This window comes from Martes martes (assembly GCF_963455335.1).
Source record: "Martes martes genome assembly, chromosome: 8".
NCBI lineage: Eukaryota > Metazoa > Chordata > Mammalia > Carnivora > Mustelidae > Martes > Martes martes.
The window spans coordinates 100,721,412-100,740,952 of record NC_137895.1 but is presented as its reverse complement, the minus strand read 5'-3'; the positions used below and the strand labels follow the sequence as shown (position 1 = coordinate 100,740,952).

The window sequence follows — 19,541 nt, the reverse complement described above, 5'->3', positions numbered from 1 at the left end:
CAGCGTTCATTGCTGCGAATCACTACGTTCGCAAAAACTGAAGGGGGTGTGACCAGCCGTCCCAGCCAATCAGCTCCGAGTTCATTTGCATAAACTCGAATCAAATGTTCCCAAACTCTAGAAATGGGTAATATAAATAAGTTTCTTTTCCCCCCGTTTTTCCTTTTGAAAGTTGTAACTTCCCCCGTTGCTTATACATCAATAGGAATTAGAAAAGGCGACTCTGAGCTCACCCTCACCAATAGTGGCGTTCCTGGATACCCCATGTTCTCTCCAGCGTACTTCCTGTAGTGTTACAGCTCTTTTAGAATTTGTCTAGCAGGTTTTCCGGTTTTCGCCGGAAGACCCTTCCTCTCCCGAGTTTATAACAATAGAAGTTTTTTAGTTTTGGTAGCTTAATTCGTTCGGTCTTTTCGAGTGTTCTGTGGTCCGCGTAAGTGGTGCTCTCTTTTTTTAAAGCAGTTAGAGCGTTTGTGGCGCGCTGCGCTACGCCCACAGGCTTTCTCGGCTTCCGGCTGCTGCTGATACTGCTTCCCTTCCATCAGTTTTGAGAGCCATTCTGAGAGGCATCCCGTTTCTCCTGAGCATTTCGTTGGTTTCGCTGCACGTGCAGCTTTTGTTACCCTATGGCGTCCGCCTCGGCCCCACCCGCGGCCCTGAGCGCCGAGCAAGCCAAGGGTGAGAAGCATATTCTGGCCACCGCGTGGGCTTCCTGCTGGAGAAGGGCGCGGGCGGAGGGGACAGAGCGAGGGGTGTGGTTGCACCGCCGGGAAATGGGGGCACAGGGTTCCATCCTCTCTCCCCCAGGAGGGGTCCTAGAGCGAGGGAATCTGGGTCGAGTTTATCGGGTTACTCTGGCTTCAGTCCACTAATTTCCTGCCCTCTTCCCTGCGTTCTCGGCTGGGCCCGCCGGCCGTGCTTCGACTCCTACCCGGGGATGCGTCTGCGGTGCAGTGGTCCTGGCGGAGGTAATCCAGGCGTTCTCGGCCCCGGAGAACGCCGTGCGCATGGACGAGGCTCGGGACAACGCGTGCAACGACATGGGCAAAATGCTGCAATTCGTGCTGCCCGTGGCCACGCAGATTCAGCAGGAGGTTATCAAGGCCTATGGCTTCAGCTGCGACGGGGAAGGTGGGTCGGACGAGGGTTGGCGGTGGCGTGGGTCCGGGAGAGGGCGCTGGATCCCACTGGGTCCCTGAGCCGTCCTCCCTTGCCTCGCCACACGGAGGCAGCCACAATCCGACGAACAGTATTGGCCGTAGGAGCTGGGAGTCTGTTCTGAACTTGTGCCAGGTGAAGTCCAAAGTGCTTTTTGTACTTAGCAGTAATTATACTGTTATCCCACTTTAGGATGAAGAAACAGACTCTAGTAGTATACTAAGTGCTCGAAGTCACAGCAGAGCTGGAGCCGAACCCTCTTCTGATGAGTTCTAGTGGGGTGTTTGCATGGCAGTATGCTTCTGCAGCCCCTCCAGGGGGTTTTAGCTTGTCTCTGTTGGAGGGCTGGCTGGTCAGTTTCCTTGATGAGATCATGGTGTTCCCAGGGTTGCTGATTGATTCAGCCCGGCTTACCCATGGCCCTCCTGTGTTCAGGTTATAGACGTGGGACCTTATGCACGTTCATACCGTGGGTTCTTGTGAGTAAATTGCCAGAACGGTTCACCTGATCACGAGAGGCCGGCTGCTTAGAGGTATTTCATTCACTGTTTTGCCTGGTCTAGACCAGGAAATGGTGGATCCAAACTACCCGGGACAGAGGCCTGCTTGTGCCTTGTTTTGTTGACAGCTACCTGACCAGAGGGGGAACAACCAGTGACTCATGCCTAAGCTGCCCCCCCCCCCCCAGTCTGGGCACACCTGTTCCCTGAGGGCATGGCTTGATGCTCCACTTCCCCTTGCAGGTGTCCTAAAGTTTGCCCGCTTGGTCAAGTCTTACGAAGCCCAGGATCCCGAGATTGCTAGCTTGTCCGGCAAGCTGAAGGCACTGTTCCTGCCCCCCATGACATTGCCTCCCCACGGGCCTGCTTCTGGCGGCAGTGTGGCTGCCTCCTGAGGGTCGGCCCTCCCGCGCAGGGAAGACCTTAATGTTCCAGAGGATAATAAACGTGCCTGTGACTTAGCCTCGGCGTCAGTCTTTTGTGACCCTGACAACCCCCACCTCCTGGCCCCAGGTTCCCTCCGCCATTCCAGGCTGCTTCAGCTCCCTGTCCGGATCCTCCGTAAGCTCCAGCTGGGAACTACCCTGCCCCGGGGCAGGATGGGAGGAAGGACATGCCCCTCAATACCCTGGGGGAAGGGAGGGTTGTGTGGTGAACCTGCACGGGTGCCACCTCCTCTGAGGAGAGGGGCCTCCTGGGCTGTTTTGGAAGCCCCTTAGCTTCTGGGAGCTGGGAGGCTCCCCCATTGGTCCGTACACCCTTGGCTGGGGTTACTTCCTGGTCTTTGCCCCCACCCCACCCCACCCCCTTCCAGCAGCTCAGTCAGCTTGAGTTCCAGGTGGAGCTCCAGGTGGCTCCTCCCCTCCCAGGGGAAGGAGTGAGGACGGGCGGGCCCTGGACAATCCAGTGGGACTGGAGGGAGAGGCCTGCGGCTGTGGGCAGTCTGAGGCCAGCCCCTCCCACCTGTCCCTTCTCCAGGGATCATTAAACCAGCGGCCCGCTGCTGTGGTGCCATTGGCTTGGCAGGCTGCATCCAGGAAGACGCTGAGCTCCCTGTGTTCCTCCTCACCTGTTTGGGCTGCTGTGCACAGCTGCGCCCATACTCGGCCCCACCCCTTGTGGCCCTCTGCCTGTGACTCCCCCGTCCATCTGGGGAGATGCTGTCCCGTGGGTAAGTCCCTGGGTCCCCCCGGGTGCCACAGTCTCCTGTTAGTTTGGGAGAGAGTGGCAGGGTGTATGCTCCCCACTGGCAGGTGTGGGACCATGAGCATGACCTGCTGCTGGTCATGGCCTGGGTTTTCTTCCTGTCCCTGCCTCAAGATGTGAGGAGCTCCAGTCTCATTTATACCCCTCTGCCTCCTTGTCTCTAGCACCTTCCCTGTGACAGATGCATCTTTCTTCTCTCTCCATTGCTTGTCTCCCTTCACTCTCTGGTCCCCCACTTCTGCTGTCTGCTTACCCCAACCCCTGGGTAGCACACATCACCTGAAACATACCCTGTCTGAAAGGCAAACCGAAGAAAACTCCCCTCTTCCCACGGAACTTCCCGGCATCTGGGGTTCGCTCCACTTTTTTTCAGGGTCTCTTCCCTTCCCCCTCCCATGCATCATTCATGCAACAGACACTATCGAGCATCCCCTATAGACCAGGTACTTAGTAAGGTGCTGACAATAATTTAGCGAAGAAGACAGGCACGGTCCTTGCTCTCAGAAAGCTTCATTCCAGTGGGAGGCAACAGACGACACAGAGAACCCAAAAAATAGGACTAATTTTAGATTTTCAGAAGTGTCATACAGGAAATGAGACAGCTTCAGGTGTCAGCAAGCGTCTGGGGGTGCCAATGGCATTGTTAACTGGAGGGATCCAGGAGGGCTTTCCGGAGGAGAGGACAGGGGCGCCAAGAGCTGGATGATGAGGCAGAGCCAGCCATGTAGTGCCCATGGGCAGAGGCCCTGCTGTGGGTACACAGGACCAAGGACAGGGTGCACAGAGAAAGCAGGGAAGAGGGAGGCAGAGACCCGAAGCGTCATGTGCGGGCAGGATTGTGTGTCCGCGTGTGGGTGTCTGCCCTGGGCCAGGGACACGTGTAGATGGATGTGGATGGTGAGGTATGTGTAGTGGGCCTGTGTATGCATGTGCATGTGTACTCATCTGTGTATGACAAGCAGGGTGTGTGTGTGTAGGACTGGAAGCTGATCACGCCTGTGCCTGGCCATTGATGAGCTTGTTTATTGGACGCATACTCTGCACTCTGGTGTTGTGTCAGCCTTTGAACTCCTGAAGGGAGGGGCCAGGCTGTGGACCCCCTGGGGTGGATCCCGCTGTGTAGCTCCTCTTTCTGCCCCTATAGCTTTGGGAGGGAATTCGTGGTCTTTCGGTGGGGCTCAAAATCCAAGATGGAAAGGGTAGTCAGGGTTCGGTCATCCAATAAACAGACCAAGCTTCCCAGGTACCAGAGGGAAGAGGGAGGGGGAGAACCCATTTCTGGGGGGGAGGTGGAGAATTGATGTTTGATATTTGAAAAAGTAATAAAGTAGTCATCGTAGGAAATAGAGACTTTAGTTGAACTTTAACACTCGGTTATTATTTTGCCTTATTTTTTATTGAGGTAATAGCATACATAAAGTGCATGAATGCTTACCATGAGCGCTTAACCTGAATTAAACATACGGCCTGATGAACATCATGTCTCATCCACCTGTGCATACACCAGCCAGCGTTCCCAGCACCCCAGCTATTTCCTACAAATTGCCATCTCCCAGGCAATTTCTTTATTTTCATTAAAGGAAATACATACCCATGCGACAACTTTCAAAAAGGGATATGGGGGAAGGAAGACATCCACATGGCCAACAGACACGGATGCTCAACATCACTCATCCCCAGGGAAATGCAAATCAGACTCCCCGAGATAGCACCTCCCGTTTGTCAGGATGGTTAGAATCAGAAAGATAAGAAATAACAAGTGTTGGTGAGGATATAAAGAAAAGGGCTGGTGGGAATGTCAGCTGGCCCAGCCACTGTGGAAACCAGTATGGAGCTTCCTCAGAGAATTACAAGTTGAAATACCAGGTGATCCAGGAATTCCGCTACTGGGTATTTACCTGAAGAAAATGGAAACAGTAATTAAAAAAGATGTAGGCACCCCTATCTCATCGCAGCATTATTTACAGTAGACAAGATAAGGAAGCAACCTAAGTGTCCACTGACAGATGAATAGATAAGGAAGATGTGGGGTACATATATACAATGGAATATTACTCAGCCAAACAAAGAATAAGATCTTGCAATTTTTGACAACAGGGATGGATTGAGGGGTGAACAAAAGTCAGAAACGGACCCATAAACACAGAGAATAAACTGACAGTGCGCCTGAGGCGAAGTGGGTGGGAGAGGGGCAAAATGGGTGAAGGCCAGTGGGAGGTACAGACGTCCAGCTATGGAGTGAATGAACCATGGGGATGAAAGGCATGGTGTAGGGAAGATAGTGGTATTTTAAAAAAAAATTTTTAAAGATTATTTATTTGTTTATTTATATATATATTTATTTACTTATTTGAGAGAGACAGTGAGTGAGAGCATGAGCAGGGGGAAGAGGCAGAGGGAGAAGCAGGCTCCCCGCTGAGCAGGGAGCTCACTTTGGGGCTCTATCCCAGGACCCTGGGATCATGACCTGAGGTGAAGGCAGACACTTAACTGACTGAGCCACCCAGGTGCCCCTTGCCAGTGGTATTGTAATAATGTTGATGGTGAAAGGTGGTAGTTGTGCCGTGGTGAGCTGTGTCATACCGCGTAGACTTGTTGAATCACTATGTTGTACACCTGAAACTAATGTCATGTTGGGTGTCAACTCTACTTCAATTAAAAAAAAAAAAAAAAAAACAGGTATAGGGATGCCTGGGTGGCTCAGTCTGTTAAGCGTCTGCCTTCAGCTCAGGTCATGATCCCAGGGTCCTGGGACAGAGTCCTGCATTGGTCTCCCTGCTCATCCGAGAGCCTGCTTCTCCCTCTCCCTCTGCCACTCCCCATGCTCGTGCTCTCTCTCTCTCTCTGACAAATAAATAAATAAAATCTTAAAAAACAAAAAACATAAAACAGGTATAAGGGAGAAGTAAATGTCACTCCCAGATCTCTCCCCCAGCCACCTAGTCTCTTTCCCTTGGGGGAAACCACCGATTCGAGCTTTCTGTGTATCCTTGGTTGGGCCGCTTTTCTCTTGTTTTGGTTTGGTAGTGTTTGTGTTTGTATATGGAATTACGCACGGGGAGCATCACAAGTTTCTGGTGTGTAGGGCTCTCAAGGTCAACCAGCCCCGAGAATATGAACCATGGCAGGGACCTCAGTCCCTAGCCCCCAGGGGGCAGGCCCCTGGTCAGAGTCCTGAGCTCTGGCTGATTCAGAGCAGGCCCCTGGAGGAGAGCCTATGGCTCAGGCACAGGGTGGACAGCACTGAGGTTGCTGGTGGCTCTATTCCCCGCCTGCTTCCCTAGAGCTGCATCCCCTCGAGTTCTGTTCCTTGGCTCCACTGCCTGGCTAGGGCACAAAGACTTGGGACAAGAAATAGAAAAGGTGTGAGTCTGACAGCTGTGCGGGGGTCATTTTGTCCGTCCCTCTGTCCCAGCGGCTCCTCCAGATATCTGTCGTGGGAGGTGAGAGCACCTTTGTATGGTTTGTAAGCACCTGCTTGGCCTTGGCTGTTAGAAAGTCTCCCCTTGGGGCTCCTGAGTGGCTCAGTGGGTTAAAGCCTCTGCCTTCGGCTCAGGTTGTGATCCCGGGGTCCTGGGATCGAGGCTCAGGTTGTGATCCCGGGGTCCTGGGATCGAGCCCCGCGTCGGGCTCTCTGCTCAGCAGGGAGCCTGCTTCCCTTCCTCTCTCTCTGCCTGCCTCTCTGTCTACTTGTAATCTCTGTCAAATAAATAAATAAAATCTTAAAAAAAAAAAAAAGAAGAAAGTCTCCCCTTCCCTGCAACCCCCAGTGGCCCTGAGCTCCCAGCCTCCGTTTTTGGAAGCCCCCAGGGACAGCACACAGTAGCTAAAGTCACCGTCTTTGGGAACCAGTGTGTGTGGGTGACATCCCAGCACTGCCATGCACCGAATGGCCAGCCCCGGGGAAGTTCCCTACATTCTCCGAGTGTCAGGTTCCCTGTCCGTAGAAGGGAAAGAGAGAGGCACCCGCTTTGCAGAGCTCTTGTGAGGAATAAATGGGCTAAGGCACATCAGTGACATCATAGCACAGTGCCTGGCATGGCGTGAGACTCCATGAAATAAGACTTGTCACTGTCACTGTCATCATGAGTGTGGAGTGTGGATTAGGGCGGGGGAAGAAGAGATGGCGTGTGACCGTGTGGGTTCACATTTATGAAGCACGGCCTTCGCCAGTAGGGCACAAGGCACATTTGTGTCCATATTCCGTGTGTCATCACTCTTGGGAGTGCCATGCTCCCGAATCCGATGGCAGATGTGTGGGAAGTGGGCCCCATCCCCACCCCCGACTGCCACCCTGCTTTGCAGTCTCTTCTGCTCTGCTCTAAAACGAGAAGTACAGCGAGTTCCCCCAAGGGGTCGGCCGCGCCCCTTCCTGTCCCCGCCCTGCTGGCTGCCCCCGGGCTGTGGAGTGGCAGCCCCAGCACCAGGACAGGAGGCCAGGGCTGTGAGGTGGCCTGGGCGCTCCGAGCCAAGCTGCACTGAGCCATTAGCCCCAGAGTGCTCGGCCTGCCGGGACTGCCCTGCTCACCTCACTCCCTGCACCCCCAGGATGGTGAGGTAAGGCCCTGGGACCCACAGGACGCAGGAGGCAGGGGTGCCCTGCGGCCAGAGGGCCATCTCCTCACTGCTCCCCGGGGGACCTGCAGGTGGTTTCACCGAGACCTCAGCGGGCTGGACGCCGAGACCCTGCTGAAGGGCCGCGGGGTCCATGGGAGCTTCCTGGCTCGGCCCAGTCGCAAGAACCAGGGGGACTTCTCCCTCTCCGTCAGGTAAGGGCCCTCCATGCCAGCCTGGGCAAGTGTTTCGGCACCTCATTCCTGGTTCCCTCGTGGCAGTGCCTGCTCCCCCGGCCCCCAACTCCAGCACTGATGTGACCCCCACCCCTGTGTCTGTCTGTGCCCATCCCATCCCATCCCTGTGTGTGTGTGTGTGTGCGCGCGTGCGTGTGCCCCAGCCCATCCCCCCTATGTCCCCACCTCTACTCTTGCACCCACTGGCCTCACCACCGGGTGCCCTGCAGGGTGGGGGATCAGGTGACCCATATTCGGATCCAGAACTCGGGCGATTTCTATGATCTATATGGAGGGGAGAAGTTCGCGACGCTGACAGAGCTCGTGGAGTACTACACCCAGCAGCAGGGCGTCCTGCAGGACCGAGACGGCACCATCATCCACCTCAAGTACCCGCTGAACTGCTCCGACCCCACCAGCGAGAGGTGAGGGACTTGCTGGCCCACTCCCACTGCTAGGGCCGCCCCACTGCCTTCCCAGCGCTCTGCAAGCCCCTTTCTTCCACGTGATCCTGGACCTGTGTCTCAGGGGACGGACCTCCCATCCCTTTCCCTCAACCCCTCGAGAAAGCAGGGGCCATGGCCTTGCCCTTCTTCAGGGTCCCAGTTGGCTGGTGCCCCAGGCCCTCCTGGGGATGCAGAGGCCTAGTGGCTGCATCTGGTAGTAGGCCAGCTCTGTTGTTAGAAAGCTCTTCTTCCTTCTATGGAGCTGAGTCTGCCTGGCTGTAAATGGTCTCTCACTGAGAGGCTGTTGAGGAGGGGCACAGGGACTTGTACAGGAGGACACTTAATGTCTTGTCTGAGCAGCGCGGTGATGATGGGTCTGCTTGCGGGGGCTCCATGGGGCTTGACCAGTCCCTTGACCAGAACACGGATCAGTGGAAAACTGTGTGACAGGGTTGCGCGTGCAAGGGGCCTGGTACCTGGGCATTGGGTAATACTCAAGGCGTTGCCCTCCTCTCTCCTGTCCCTCTCCAAAGACGTGGTCCCCAGGACTGGGCAGGCCGCAGCACGTACGGTCTCCCTATAGCATGGGTGGGGACCTGACGGATCCTGACGGACCGTCAGGATCACACGGTGGCTTCTTTTAGTGGCTGTGTCCCAAAGACGGCTCCATCAAAGTGAAGGGCAGCCAAATAATTCCAGGGCCATTGTTTTTCACCTTCCTGGGGCCAAGGCAACTTGCCTTGGCCTGTATGTGTGTGTTCATTGTTGTCATGATTGCGACCCTGGGTTCTGCCAGGTTTCAGTCTATCTGAGAGGCCCGCTGCTCAACTCACATCTTTGTTCCAGTCAGTGGTTAAAAGTTGGAACTGGGGGGGCGCCTGGGTGGCTCAGTGGGTTAAAGCCTCTGCCTTCGGCTCGGGTCATGATCTCGGGGTCCTGGGATCGAGCCCCGCATCGGGCTCTCTGCTCGGTGGGGAGTCTGCTTCCTCCTCCTCTCTCTCTCTGCTTGCCTCTCTGCCTACTTGTGATCTCTGTCTGTCAAATAAATAAATAAAATCTTAAAAAAAAAAAAAAGTTGGAACTGGGTGAGGCTGAGGTAAGGGCTTCATGGCCGCTGGATGCCACTCTCCAAGCCAGCATGAAGCCACGGATCCATTCCCTTTGAAGCCACCTCTTCGAGGAGTGAGGCCCAGGCATGGGTGACTTTGTTCATGGTGGCCTTTCTTGGTCCTTGCTTGGTGTCCTCTCCCTCTTGCCCTTTTCCTCTGCCCCGCCTGCCACACTCATGGGGGCTTGCTACCCAGGCCCTCTTGAACTCTTCGTGTCCTCTCTTCCTTTTTGCCCAAAGTCAGCATCTGCCCTGCTACAGGGTGGGTTGATGGAGGCCCTGGAGGAGGAGCAGGAATGGATGGAGCTGAAGAGGGAAAGAGAAGCTGGGCAGGCCCCCCCACCCCCGCCCCAGGGGGAGCCTGAGGCCTGGAGAAGCAGGAGAAGGATAGAGCTGGGGGAGAGGGAAGGACTGAGGTAGCGGCGAAGGCTTAGCTGACTCTAAGAGGCCCTTTTGGTTCCCCAGGCCATGATGCGAGGATGCCCGTCTCACCCCTGACCCTGGGATTTTGTGTGGGAGGCTTTCTCCATACCTCCCTTTGTGTTCCTTGCCCTAGTCGCTGCCCCTCCTCCTCAGAGGGAATTTGCATTTGTCCCGCCAATGGCTAGCTCTCTGCTTGTGGTCAGCCTGATATTTGCATGGAAACTTCCTCATCCTGGGCCAGGGAGACCAGGGTCAGCCCCCTCCCCACTGCGGGGTGGGGGTGGGGGGAGCTCTGGTCTATCCCTGAGTGGTGGGATGGGGTGACCCCCCCCCCACCCGCCAGGTGCTGCTTCTGCACAGGGCAAGAGTGAGCTGGGGCCAGACAGACCGGCCCCTCCCACCCCCCCCCCATCCCTGCGGTTGGAAAATGCCCCCTCCCCTGGTCCCTGGGCTGAGGAAACCTCACACCCTCACTTCTCACTCTCTCCCCAGAAGGAGTTTTGTGTTTTTTCCATCACGTGGTTTCCTGTGGGGCTGGGCATTGTGGGGCTACAGTTTCCTCCTGGGAAGGGGGTGTGCTTCGGGGAAAGGTCCTAGTTCTGCTTTCTGCCCTTCTGAGCCCCTCCAAGCCCCAGCCTCATCTCCATCTCTGGGCTACCCCAGAGCCCCCCCCCCCACTGTTTCTCGCCCCCGCCCCCAGGGTTGTCTGTCTTCCCTGGTACCCAGGGGGAGTTGTCCCCATTGTGACTCCCTCGTGACTCCCATCTCCATTGCTCTCTGTGGTTTGGCCTCTATGTTTCTCTTGGTCTCCCTCCTCTTTTCCTAGTGCAGCCCTGGCTTTCCTGAGACCCTTCCTTGTTTTCTCCCCTACAGTTCTTCTGGGTATAGCCTGCCTTTCTGCCTCTGTCTTACACTCTCAGAGGCAGGCCTGGTTAGAACTCCCAAGGCTTCCCTATCAGCTCAGGGTCTTGGGCCAGTGTGATCGATAAGCTTCAGGTTCCTCATCTGTACAATGGGATGGTGCCTACCTCTCAGCATTTTTGTGAGAGCAATGGACCTAAACATCGTGGTGGATCTGAGAGGCACCTGGCTGGCTCATTTGGAGGAGCATGCCACTCTTGATCTTGGGGTTATAAGTTTGAGCCCCATGGTGGGTGCAGAGATTACTTTATTTATTTATTTATTTATTTATTTATTAAGATTTTATTTATTTATTTGACAGACAGAGATCACAAGTAGACAGAGAGGCAGGCAGAGAGAGAGAGAGGGAAGCAGGCTCCCTGCTGAGCAGAGAGCCCGATGCGGGACTCAATCCCAGGACCCCGAGATCGTGACCTGAGCTGAACGCAGCGGCTTAACCCACTGAGCCACCCAGGTGCCCCAGAGATGACTTTAAAAAGATATTTTTTAGGGGCGCCTGGGTGGCTCAGTGGGTTAAGCATCTGCCTTTGGCTCAGGTCACGATCTCAGGGTCCTGGGATTGAGTCCCGCCTCGGGCTCTCTGCTCAACAGGGAGCCTGCTTCCCCCACGCCGACCTGCTTGCCTCTCTGCCTACTTGTGATCTCTGTCAAATAAATAAATAAAATCTTTAAAAAAGAGAGATATTTTTAAAAATATGGTGGTGGATTTGAAAGCATCTAGCACAGTGCCTGGCCCTGTCCCTCTCTGTGAACATCTCTGCTCAGCGTCTGCCCCTGGGCTTAGGTGTCCCTTCCCCTATGTTGCCTTCTCTAGGTGGTACCATGGTCACATGTCTGGGGGACAGGCAGAGACACTGCTGCAGGCCAAGGGGGAGCCCTGGACATTCCTTGTGCGTGAGAGTCTCAGCCAGCCTGGAGATTTTGTGCTATCCGTGCTCAGCGACCAGCCCAAGGCTGGCCCAGGCTCCCCGCTCAGAGTCACTCATATCAAGGTCATGTGTGAGGTAAGGCAGCCAAGCATTTGATAGGGCCTCCTGCCCGGGCTCCCGTCTATACCCAGAGCAGGGGTGGTGGCATGGGTCAGCCTGGGCTTCAGTCCAAGGCTGGGGGTCCAGGGAGGGAGACTCAGATCGTGCGGAATGGCCTGACTTGGCATCCCTCAGGGTGGACGGTACACTGTGGGTGGTTCAGAGACCTTCGACAGTCTCACAGACCTGGTGGAGCATTTCAAGAAGACAGGGATCGAGGAGGCCTCGGGGGCCTTTGTCTACCTGCGGCAGGTGAGAGGGGCGGGCCTGGCTGCCTCCTTCCCCTTCCTGAGTGATCCCGCAGACCCAGAAGCTTTTGGGATCTCGAGTCACTGATTTCTTGCCCCTCCCTGCCCAGCCATACTATGCCACTCGGGTGAATGCCGCAGACATTGAGAATCGGGTCTTGGAACTCAACAAGAAGAAGGAGTCGGAGGACACAGCCAAAGCTGGCTTCTGGGAAGAGTTTGAGGTGCATGGTGGGGCCATCAGAGTGACTGGTGTGGGGTCCAGACCCCATCCCCTCTCTCCCGACCCCTTACACTGGTCTGCCCCACCTTCCCTCCGGGCATGGATGTCCCTCCAGGGGCCAGCACTTTACTTCCTCCTCTCGCCCCTCAGAGTCTGCAGAAGCAGGAGGTAAAGAACTTGCACCAGCGGCTGGAAGGGCAGAGGCCAGAGAACAAGAGCAAGAACCGTTATAAGAACATTCTCCCATGTGAGTACCCTACCCCTGGGGCAGCCTCCATCCCTCCCCCTTCCCAGGCAGTGTCACTCAGGAGACTGCCCTTCCCTGAGCCAACCTCCTCCCATCTCATACGGTCTCTACCCCCAGCTCGAGGAGGGTCCACCCAGGGCCTCACCCAGCCTCCTCTCCTCCAGAAAGCCTCTGCCCCATGCAGTGGAGCCTCCCCACACCCAATGTTCACCATCCTCCTTCCTCTGAAACCTTCATCCCTGCCCCCCAACTCCCCAGCTGCCCACAGTGTTCCGACAGCCTCCTGGCCTCAGAGACAAGAATGGCCTGTGAGCTTAGGAAGGGTCTGCCCCAGGGGCTGGTGAGTGCCTGGCTGATCCAGGCCCATCTCGTTTCCTCCCCACCCACTCCCAGTTGACCACACCCGAGTGATCCTGCAGGGACGTGACAGTAACATCCCTGGGTCCGACTACATCAATGCCAACTATGTCAAGGTTGGTGGTACCTGCTCGTCGAGGGAGGAGAGCCTGGGCCCTGGGGATTCCCCATTCACAGGGGCACTGGATCCAGAGTCACGTAGGCACAGCCGACAAGTTAGGTGGTGAGGGGGGTGGGGATGCGGGGGCCCACAGGCCTGGGATGCAGCTCTCTACACTTGCTTCCAGAACCAGCTGCTAGGCCCCGATGAGAACACTAAGACCTACATCGCCAGCCAGGGCTGCCTGGAGGCCACGGTCAATGACTTCTGGCAGATGGTATGGCAGGAGAACACCCGCGTCATCGTCATGACCACTCGAGAGGTGGAGAAGGGCCGGGTAAGGCCGAGTCCCATGTGCCCCCGACCCCCACAGCCCTCCTCCCCAGGGTGTAACACCCATCACCATGAAACCAAAGAGAATCCAGGTGCCAGGGCAGAAAGGAACCTCAGAGGGCAAGGTCCAGCCCTTGTTGGGAAACTGAGGCATAGAGACCATCTTGGGTACACACTGTCTCCCAGATCCCTGCTTCCAACCTGGGGCTCTCCTGACCACCAGACCCAGGTTTTATTTTTTTAATTATTTTAAAAAAGATTTTATTTAGGGGCACCTGGGCAGCTCAGTCAGTTAAACATCTGCCTTTGGCTCAGGTCATGATCCTGGGGTCCTGGGATCAGCCCTGCTTCCACCTCCCTGCTCAGGGGTGAGCCTGTTTCTCCCTCCCCCTCTGCTCTTCCCCCTCTCTCGTGTTCATACTCTCTCTCTCTCAAATGAATAAATAAAACCTTAAAAAAATTTTTTTTAGAGATTTTATTTATTTGACACAGAGAGAAATCATGTGAGTGGGGCTGGGGGGAGGGGCAGAGGGAAGAGCAGACTCCCTGCTCAGCTCGGAACCTGATGCAATGCCGGGCTGGATCCCAGGATCCTGAGATCATGACCTGAGCCAAAGTCAAATGCTCGACAGACTGAGCTGTCCAGTAGCCCCCAGACCCAGGTTTTAAATGGACTTTCTTCCTTAAAGTGTCTCGAAGCAACATGCCCCTTCCCACCTGTCCCCATCCTAGCAACAGCCCTCCTGTCCTCTCTGCCTCCTAAGTCTCTGGAGTCTGCCCCTCACCCTCACTCCGCAGCCCAGCCGGTCTCCATCCCTGTAGGCTGCCCCCCCATCTATAGCACGTCTCCCCTGGAGTCAGAAGGGTCCCCCTCAGAGCACACACACTGTGTTAGGTTGTGCCTTCTCTGAGAATCTTCCTGTGGCTCCCAGTTGTCTTCAAGATCCAGTCCCACTCTAAGAGCCGGCCCTCAAGGCCTGGTGGCTTCCCTGCAACCGCCTGCCTCAGGTTCCCACGCCTTCGCACGAGCGCACTTTCTGCTAGGAAAGGACTTCCTCTCTCTGCACTATCTCTGCCTGACAGACTCCTTGTTTTTGAACGCCCGGCTCAAACGTTCCCTCCTCTGTGAAGCCACCTCTGATTTCCTCCATAATCTAGAGGGAGGATTAGTCTCTCCCTTTCTGCCGTGCTCCCCAGCGGCTCTGTTTCCCCTGCTCGCCTGTCTCTCTGTGGATGGTGGAGGCCCAGGGGCATAGGCTGCGTCTTTGTTGTGTCTGTGACCCTGGTCTGGGCTGGGCTGCAGGAGCTAGCTCAGGTACAATGTGTGCACCAGCCAGTGTTTACTGAGTGAACTGTAAGGTCAAGGGGTTTGTCAGGTCTCACCACCTGTTGCTGGCTAAGCCAGGACTGGATCTGCCTCGGATTCTAGGCCAGTTCATCCATTCATCCAGCCGACTGGGCCAGCACTGGGGACACAGGACCTCGAAAAGGGCCTGGAACCGGCCCCTGAGCATCCTCACCTCCACCCTCCCTTTGCAGAACAAGTGCGTCCCATACTGGCCAGAGGTGGGCACACAGCGTGTCTACGGACCCTATGTGGTCACCAACTGCAGGGAACATGACACAGCGGAGTACAAGCTCCGGACCCTACATGTCTCCCCACTGGAGAATGTGAGTGTTCTCCAGCCCTGCCTCGCTCCCTGGGACCCCCTCCTTGGATCTGCTCTTGCCCGCTGGGGTGGGGGATGGGGCGACATGTGGGAACAGAGGGCACTGGCCCCATGCGTTCTGCCCAGGGGGACCTGGTTCGAGAGATCTGGCACTACCAGTACCTGAGCTGGCCTGACCATGGGGTCCCCAGTGAGCCTGGAGGTGTCCTCAGCTTCCTGGACCAGATCAACCAGCGGCAGGAAAGTCTGCCTCACGCAGGACCCATCATTGTACACTGCAGGTGAGAATAATGAGGTTAGCAGTAGTAATCAAAAGAGTCTCTGGCTGGGAAATACTGGGGACTGAGGGCCATGTGCTCTTGTAAACAATCATTTCCCATTCACGCATTCAGTGCTCCCCCTGATCCCAGCTGTCTCCGGGCTCCTGGATGGCTCCAGACCCAAGGCAGAAACTTAGCTTGTAGCAACCTTGCTGATGGAGCCTGTGCCTGGGGTGGGGGACAGGTGGCTTCTGTAGAGACTTAACTGCATGGGCCACCTCCCCCAACGTTCCCGAATACAGATGAGCAAACACCCCGGTGACTTGCCAGCCAGCCCGTGGGAGAGTCTGTGCGGGTGCTCACAACAGACCTAGGTCCTGGTCGCTCCTGCTTTCTCACACGGGCTTACTCAGCCTGTATTTCCTCTTGGTCCTGGCACCTTCCATCTGGGGTCAGTGTGGCTCCTTATGTTTTCTTTCTCTGAATCTGTAGCCCTGGGGTGCTTAGACTTCTTTTCTCTCTCCGCCTTCCCAGCTAGGGAGCCCAGTTCGGCCTCCAGGGTGGTGCAGGGATGGGAGATATCTTCCCAGAGGGGCAGCTGCATTACTAGCTCCATCAAGTTCATGATCAGGAGCCCCTGTTTCTGCTAGGTGGTGGAGGTGGAGAAGCAAGGAGGAGTGGGGGGCCCCTCAGTTCTGAGGGTTAGAGTCCTGGAGATGGGCCTACCCAGCTGGCCTGGTCTGGGTCGATGGGATGCTGTGGGTGCAGGTTCCTGGACAGAGACCAGGAGGTTTAAACTCCTGCTCTTCTGCTCACTGGCTGTGTGATCACAGACAAATTACTTCACTTCTCTGACCCTCAGATTCCTCATCTGTAAATTCAGGATCTCCTGTGCTTGCTGTGAAGATTCACTGAGACCCTGTCCCTGTGTCTGGAATGCAGTAATCCCTCCAGAAATGGGAGCTATTGATGGTTTAATAACACACCAGGCAGGGGATGGGGAAACAGGAGCCTGTTTCATCTACTTCCCTCCCCACTCCCTCCAGTGACCCCAGGCTGAGGGCCTCACGCATCTTCCTTCTTCCCACCAGTGACTTTAGTCCTGGGGCAGGGCTGGGTGGGCTGAATCTGGGGGTGCCCCCTGCCTGTCATCTAAGGGACTCTGCTCTGCAGGCAGGGGTAGGCCCATCATTAAGAAGGACCCTCCTTCTACTCCCCTTCTACCTTTTGAAATCCCCATGGCCTTTATTTAGATGTTACAGGAAGGAAGTGGGTAAGGGGGGGTTATTTTTGACAATCTGGGTTTGAAATTAGTGCGACTCAGGCCATGAGCCTGGCAGCTCTGCCAAGAGGCAGGACTGGGGTCTCTGAGGGATCCTGAGGTTCCCGGGACCTGTGTGCCCCAGGATGTGGCAGAGGGTGAGGAAAGAAGGGAGACCTCATGCCTCACAGTGCCTCCACACCTCTCCGTCTCCTTACCCCAGCCCCCTTTGTGCCCTACTGCCTTGAAAGCTGCCCTTTCCCTGTCCTCAGGGTCTGAAGAAACAAAACCCTCTTAAAAGCTCTAAATAAAACTTTTGAATGGTGGTGTGGTGGTGGTGGGGGTGCTTGGCGGGGAAGGCCTCATTCAGGCCAAGGGTTTGGGAGAGAGCTGGGGGAGGCCCAGAGTGCCTGGGGGGCAGGCAGGATGCTGGTGGGACTGGGGTGGTCCTAGATCTTCCAGAGTAGGGAGTAGCCCCCAGCCAGCAATGAGGAAGTGAAGCAGGAAGTGGGGGAGTGAGGTGCTGGGAAGAAGGAAAGGGGGCAGCGTGGGGGAGGGGGTGGGATCCAGCTTGGGGGCACTGGAGAGCCAGGCCGGCTCACAGATCCCTGGGCTGAAGCCCTGAGTACAGGTGCACATGCCGGCCAGCTTTTACCTCTGGCTAGCGTGCCCGGTGACCCTGGACATGTCACCTCCTCTCACTGGAGCCTCGGTTTCTGCCAGAGCTGAATGCTGGGGCTCCCCTTTCCCAGGGAGGCGTGGCCTAGGCCTCTGATGGCGCCCCCTTCCCTCCCCAGCGCAGGCATTGGCCGCACGGGCACCATCATTGTCATCGACATGCTCATGGAGAGCATCTCCACCAAGGGTGAGGGTGACTTGTGGGGGACGCAGTTGGGGGAGGGGGCTGGGTGAGCGGCTCCTCGGTGTCCACCCTTTTCTGGGCCTGGGGTCCAACTACCACTCCTGCCCAGGGTTGGACTGTGACATTGACATCCAGAAGACCATCCAGATGGTACGGGCGCAGCGCTCGGGCATGGTGCAGACGGAGGCACAGTACAAGTTCATCTATGTGGCCATCGCCCAGTTCATTGAAACTACCAAGAAGAAGCTGGAGGTCATGCAGGTGGGTGCAGAGCAGGGCCTGGTAGGGTGCTAGGGGGTTGCGGGTCTCGCTGTATGCCGCTGGGACCACTGCCCTTCCACCCCACCTCTGCCCACAGTCCCAGAAGGGCCGGGAGTCAGAGTACGGGAACATCACCTACCCCCCAGCCATGAAGAACGCTCATGCCAAGGCCTCCCGCACCTCCTCCAAGTGAGTGACCCCTGCCTGCCACCTCCCCGCAGCTGCCCATCCCTCCTCCCTGTCTGGCCTTCCCTTTCCAGAGACCACAGGGGCCTGCTGTTAGGGAGGCCTGGGTTCAAGTTCCAGCTTGGCTCTTCCTACCTGTGTGAACAAGTATTTCCCGAGTGCCCTCTCTGTGGGGCCTGTGCTGGGCACCGGTGGTGTTACTAATGTGGGAGATGCAGCCGCTCCCTGCAGGGAGCTTTTGGTCTAGTGAAAGGACAGTGACCCACTCTCATCTCTCCTGGCCTCAGTTTGTTCATCTGTGAAATGGGGAGGGAGAGGGGGTTGCTGGTGCTGGGGCATCGGCCCTGTCTCCTGACCTGTGCCAACTGCCCCCACACACTTGCCCACCACACCTGCAGACACAAGGAGGACGTATATGAGAACTTGCACAGTAAGAACAAGAAGGAGGAGAAGGTGAAGAAGCAGCGGTCGGCAGACAAGGAGAAGAGCAAGGGTTCCCTTAAGAGGAAGTGAGCCAGGGTACGCTCCCACCCCACCCCCCACACCACTCCCCCAACCCCCAAACTTCGGGCTCCTGCCTGCCCTGTCCCCAGTGTTCCCTGGATCCAGTGCTTTCCCCTGGTGGGATGGGGTGGCAACCACCTCACCCTGCTCTTCCCAGCCTTTCCAGACCCTTGTACCCCTTCTGGGTTCCAGGCACCTTCTTACTCCCTTCTCTCTGCAGCCTCAGGCCTGATACCCGCAGAGGCCTCCGTGAACCAAGCCACAGCCGGAACCTAGGAGCCCGCCCCCATTCTATTGTAATTTAAATGGCTGCGTCCCTACTTCCCTCTTCCTGACGTGTATATAGCCCAGCAAGGCCTCAGGCAGTGCTGGGGCCCTTTACTCTTGTAAATAAAGCCCTTAGGATTACTGTGTGTGGGGGTCTCTAATTCTGAATGCTTGGATGGGAGGGGCTCAGAAGGGAACAGAGGGGGAGGTGAGCAGGGAGCCCTGTGTGCGTGTGTGTGTGTGTGTGTGTGTGTGTGTGTGTGTGTGTGTTTTCACACGTGCGTACATTAAAGTTCAGCCTTCACAGTCAGACCCGGTTCTGGACACTGCTTAACATAGGAGTGTGGCCAAGGGCCGGGCTCCTCGGTCTCTCCTTTAACGTGGAGACTGATTAAAGGTACAATGGGTTAAAGCCTCTGCCTTTGGCTCAGGTCATGATCCCAGGGTCCTGGGATCAAGCCCCGCATGGGCTCTCTGCTCAGCGGGGAGCCTGCTTCCCTTCCTCTCTCTGCCTGCCTCTCTACCTTCTTGTGATCTCTGTCTGTCAAATAAATAAATGAAATCTTAAAAAAAAAAAAGGTACAGTGCAGGAAATACAGTCAATGGTGTCGTAATGGTTGTGTGGTGACAGGTGGTGGCTGCACCTGTGGGGAGCATAGCCTGCTGTCTCAACTTGTGGGATCACTATGTTGTACACCCAAAACTGATGTAACATTGTGCCAACTGTACTTCAATTAAAAAAAAATACATATCTGGGGCACCTGAGTAGCTCAGTGGGTTAAGCCTCTGCCTTTGGCTCAGGTCATGATCCCAGGGTCCTGGGATAGAGTTGGGCTCTCTGCTCAGCGGGAAGCCTGCTTCCCCTGCCCCTCTCTGCCTGCCTCTCTGCCTACTTGTGATCTCTGTCTGTCAAATAAGTAAATAAAAATTAAAAAAACCCCCACATATCTATACAATTAAATGGAGCGCGATGCTCCCGACAGGGCGGTCCTGAAGATCGTTGAGATAAGGGACGAAGGTCGCAACCGGCAACGATAACTCATTCCACACTTGTCATGGGTCGGGGCACTGTTTCAAAGACTACACATTCAATCTAGGTGCCTGTGCGATTTCCACTGCACCGCGGGGGAAACTGAGGCACAGATCGGCCATCCATGACTTGCTCGCAGGCACAGAACTGTT

The 19,541-nt window shown here is 56.0% G+C and overlaps 2 protein-coding genes across 4 annotated transcripts; both read left to right on the top strand.

Moving 5' to 3' along the window:
* Positions 1–289: 289 nt before the first annotated feature.
* Positions 290–2,119, top strand: LOC308347206 (protein C10). Its single transcript, XM_080810368.1, has 4 exons — positions 290–433; positions 546–678; positions 955–1,131; positions 1,902–2,119. The coding sequence occupies exons 2-4, from the start codon at positions 627–629 to the stop codon at positions 2,051–2,053; spliced, it is 381 nt and encodes a 126-aa protein (XP_080666494.1). The 5' UTR covers positions 290–433; positions 546–626; the 3' UTR covers positions 2,054–2,119.
* Positions 2,120–2,697: 578 nt separating this feature from the next.
* PTPN6 (protein tyrosine phosphatase non-receptor type 6) lies at positions 2,698–18,925 on the top strand. Of its 3 annotated transcripts, none has more exons than XM_080811648.1 (16): positions 2,698–2,829; positions 7,511–7,633; positions 7,885–8,079; positions 11,367–11,556; positions 11,716–11,832; positions 11,939–12,052; positions 12,202–12,298; positions 12,692–12,771; positions 12,943–13,092; positions 14,628–14,759; positions 14,885–15,039; positions 17,077–17,144; positions 17,251–17,402; positions 17,500–17,591; positions 17,987–18,107; positions 18,313–18,925. In XM_080811648.1, the coding sequence occupies exons 1-15, from the start codon at positions 2,816–2,818 to the stop codon at positions 18,099–18,101; spliced, it is 1,794 nt and encodes a 597-aa protein (XP_080667774.1). In that variant the 5' UTR covers positions 2,698–2,815; the 3' UTR covers positions 18,102–18,107; positions 18,313–18,925. The 3 variants fall into 3 exon arrangements, 2 of the variants coding, with proteins under 2 accessions (XP_080667774.1, XP_080667773.1); XR_013967289.1 differs by lacking the exon at positions 2,698–2,829 and adding an exon at positions 7,042–7,421 and having other exon boundaries at positions 15,881–17,144; positions 18,313–18,505; XM_080811647.1 differs by lacking the exon at positions 2,698–2,829 and adding an exon at positions 7,044–7,421.
* The last annotated feature ends 616 nt before the right edge of the window (positions 18,926–19,541 follow it).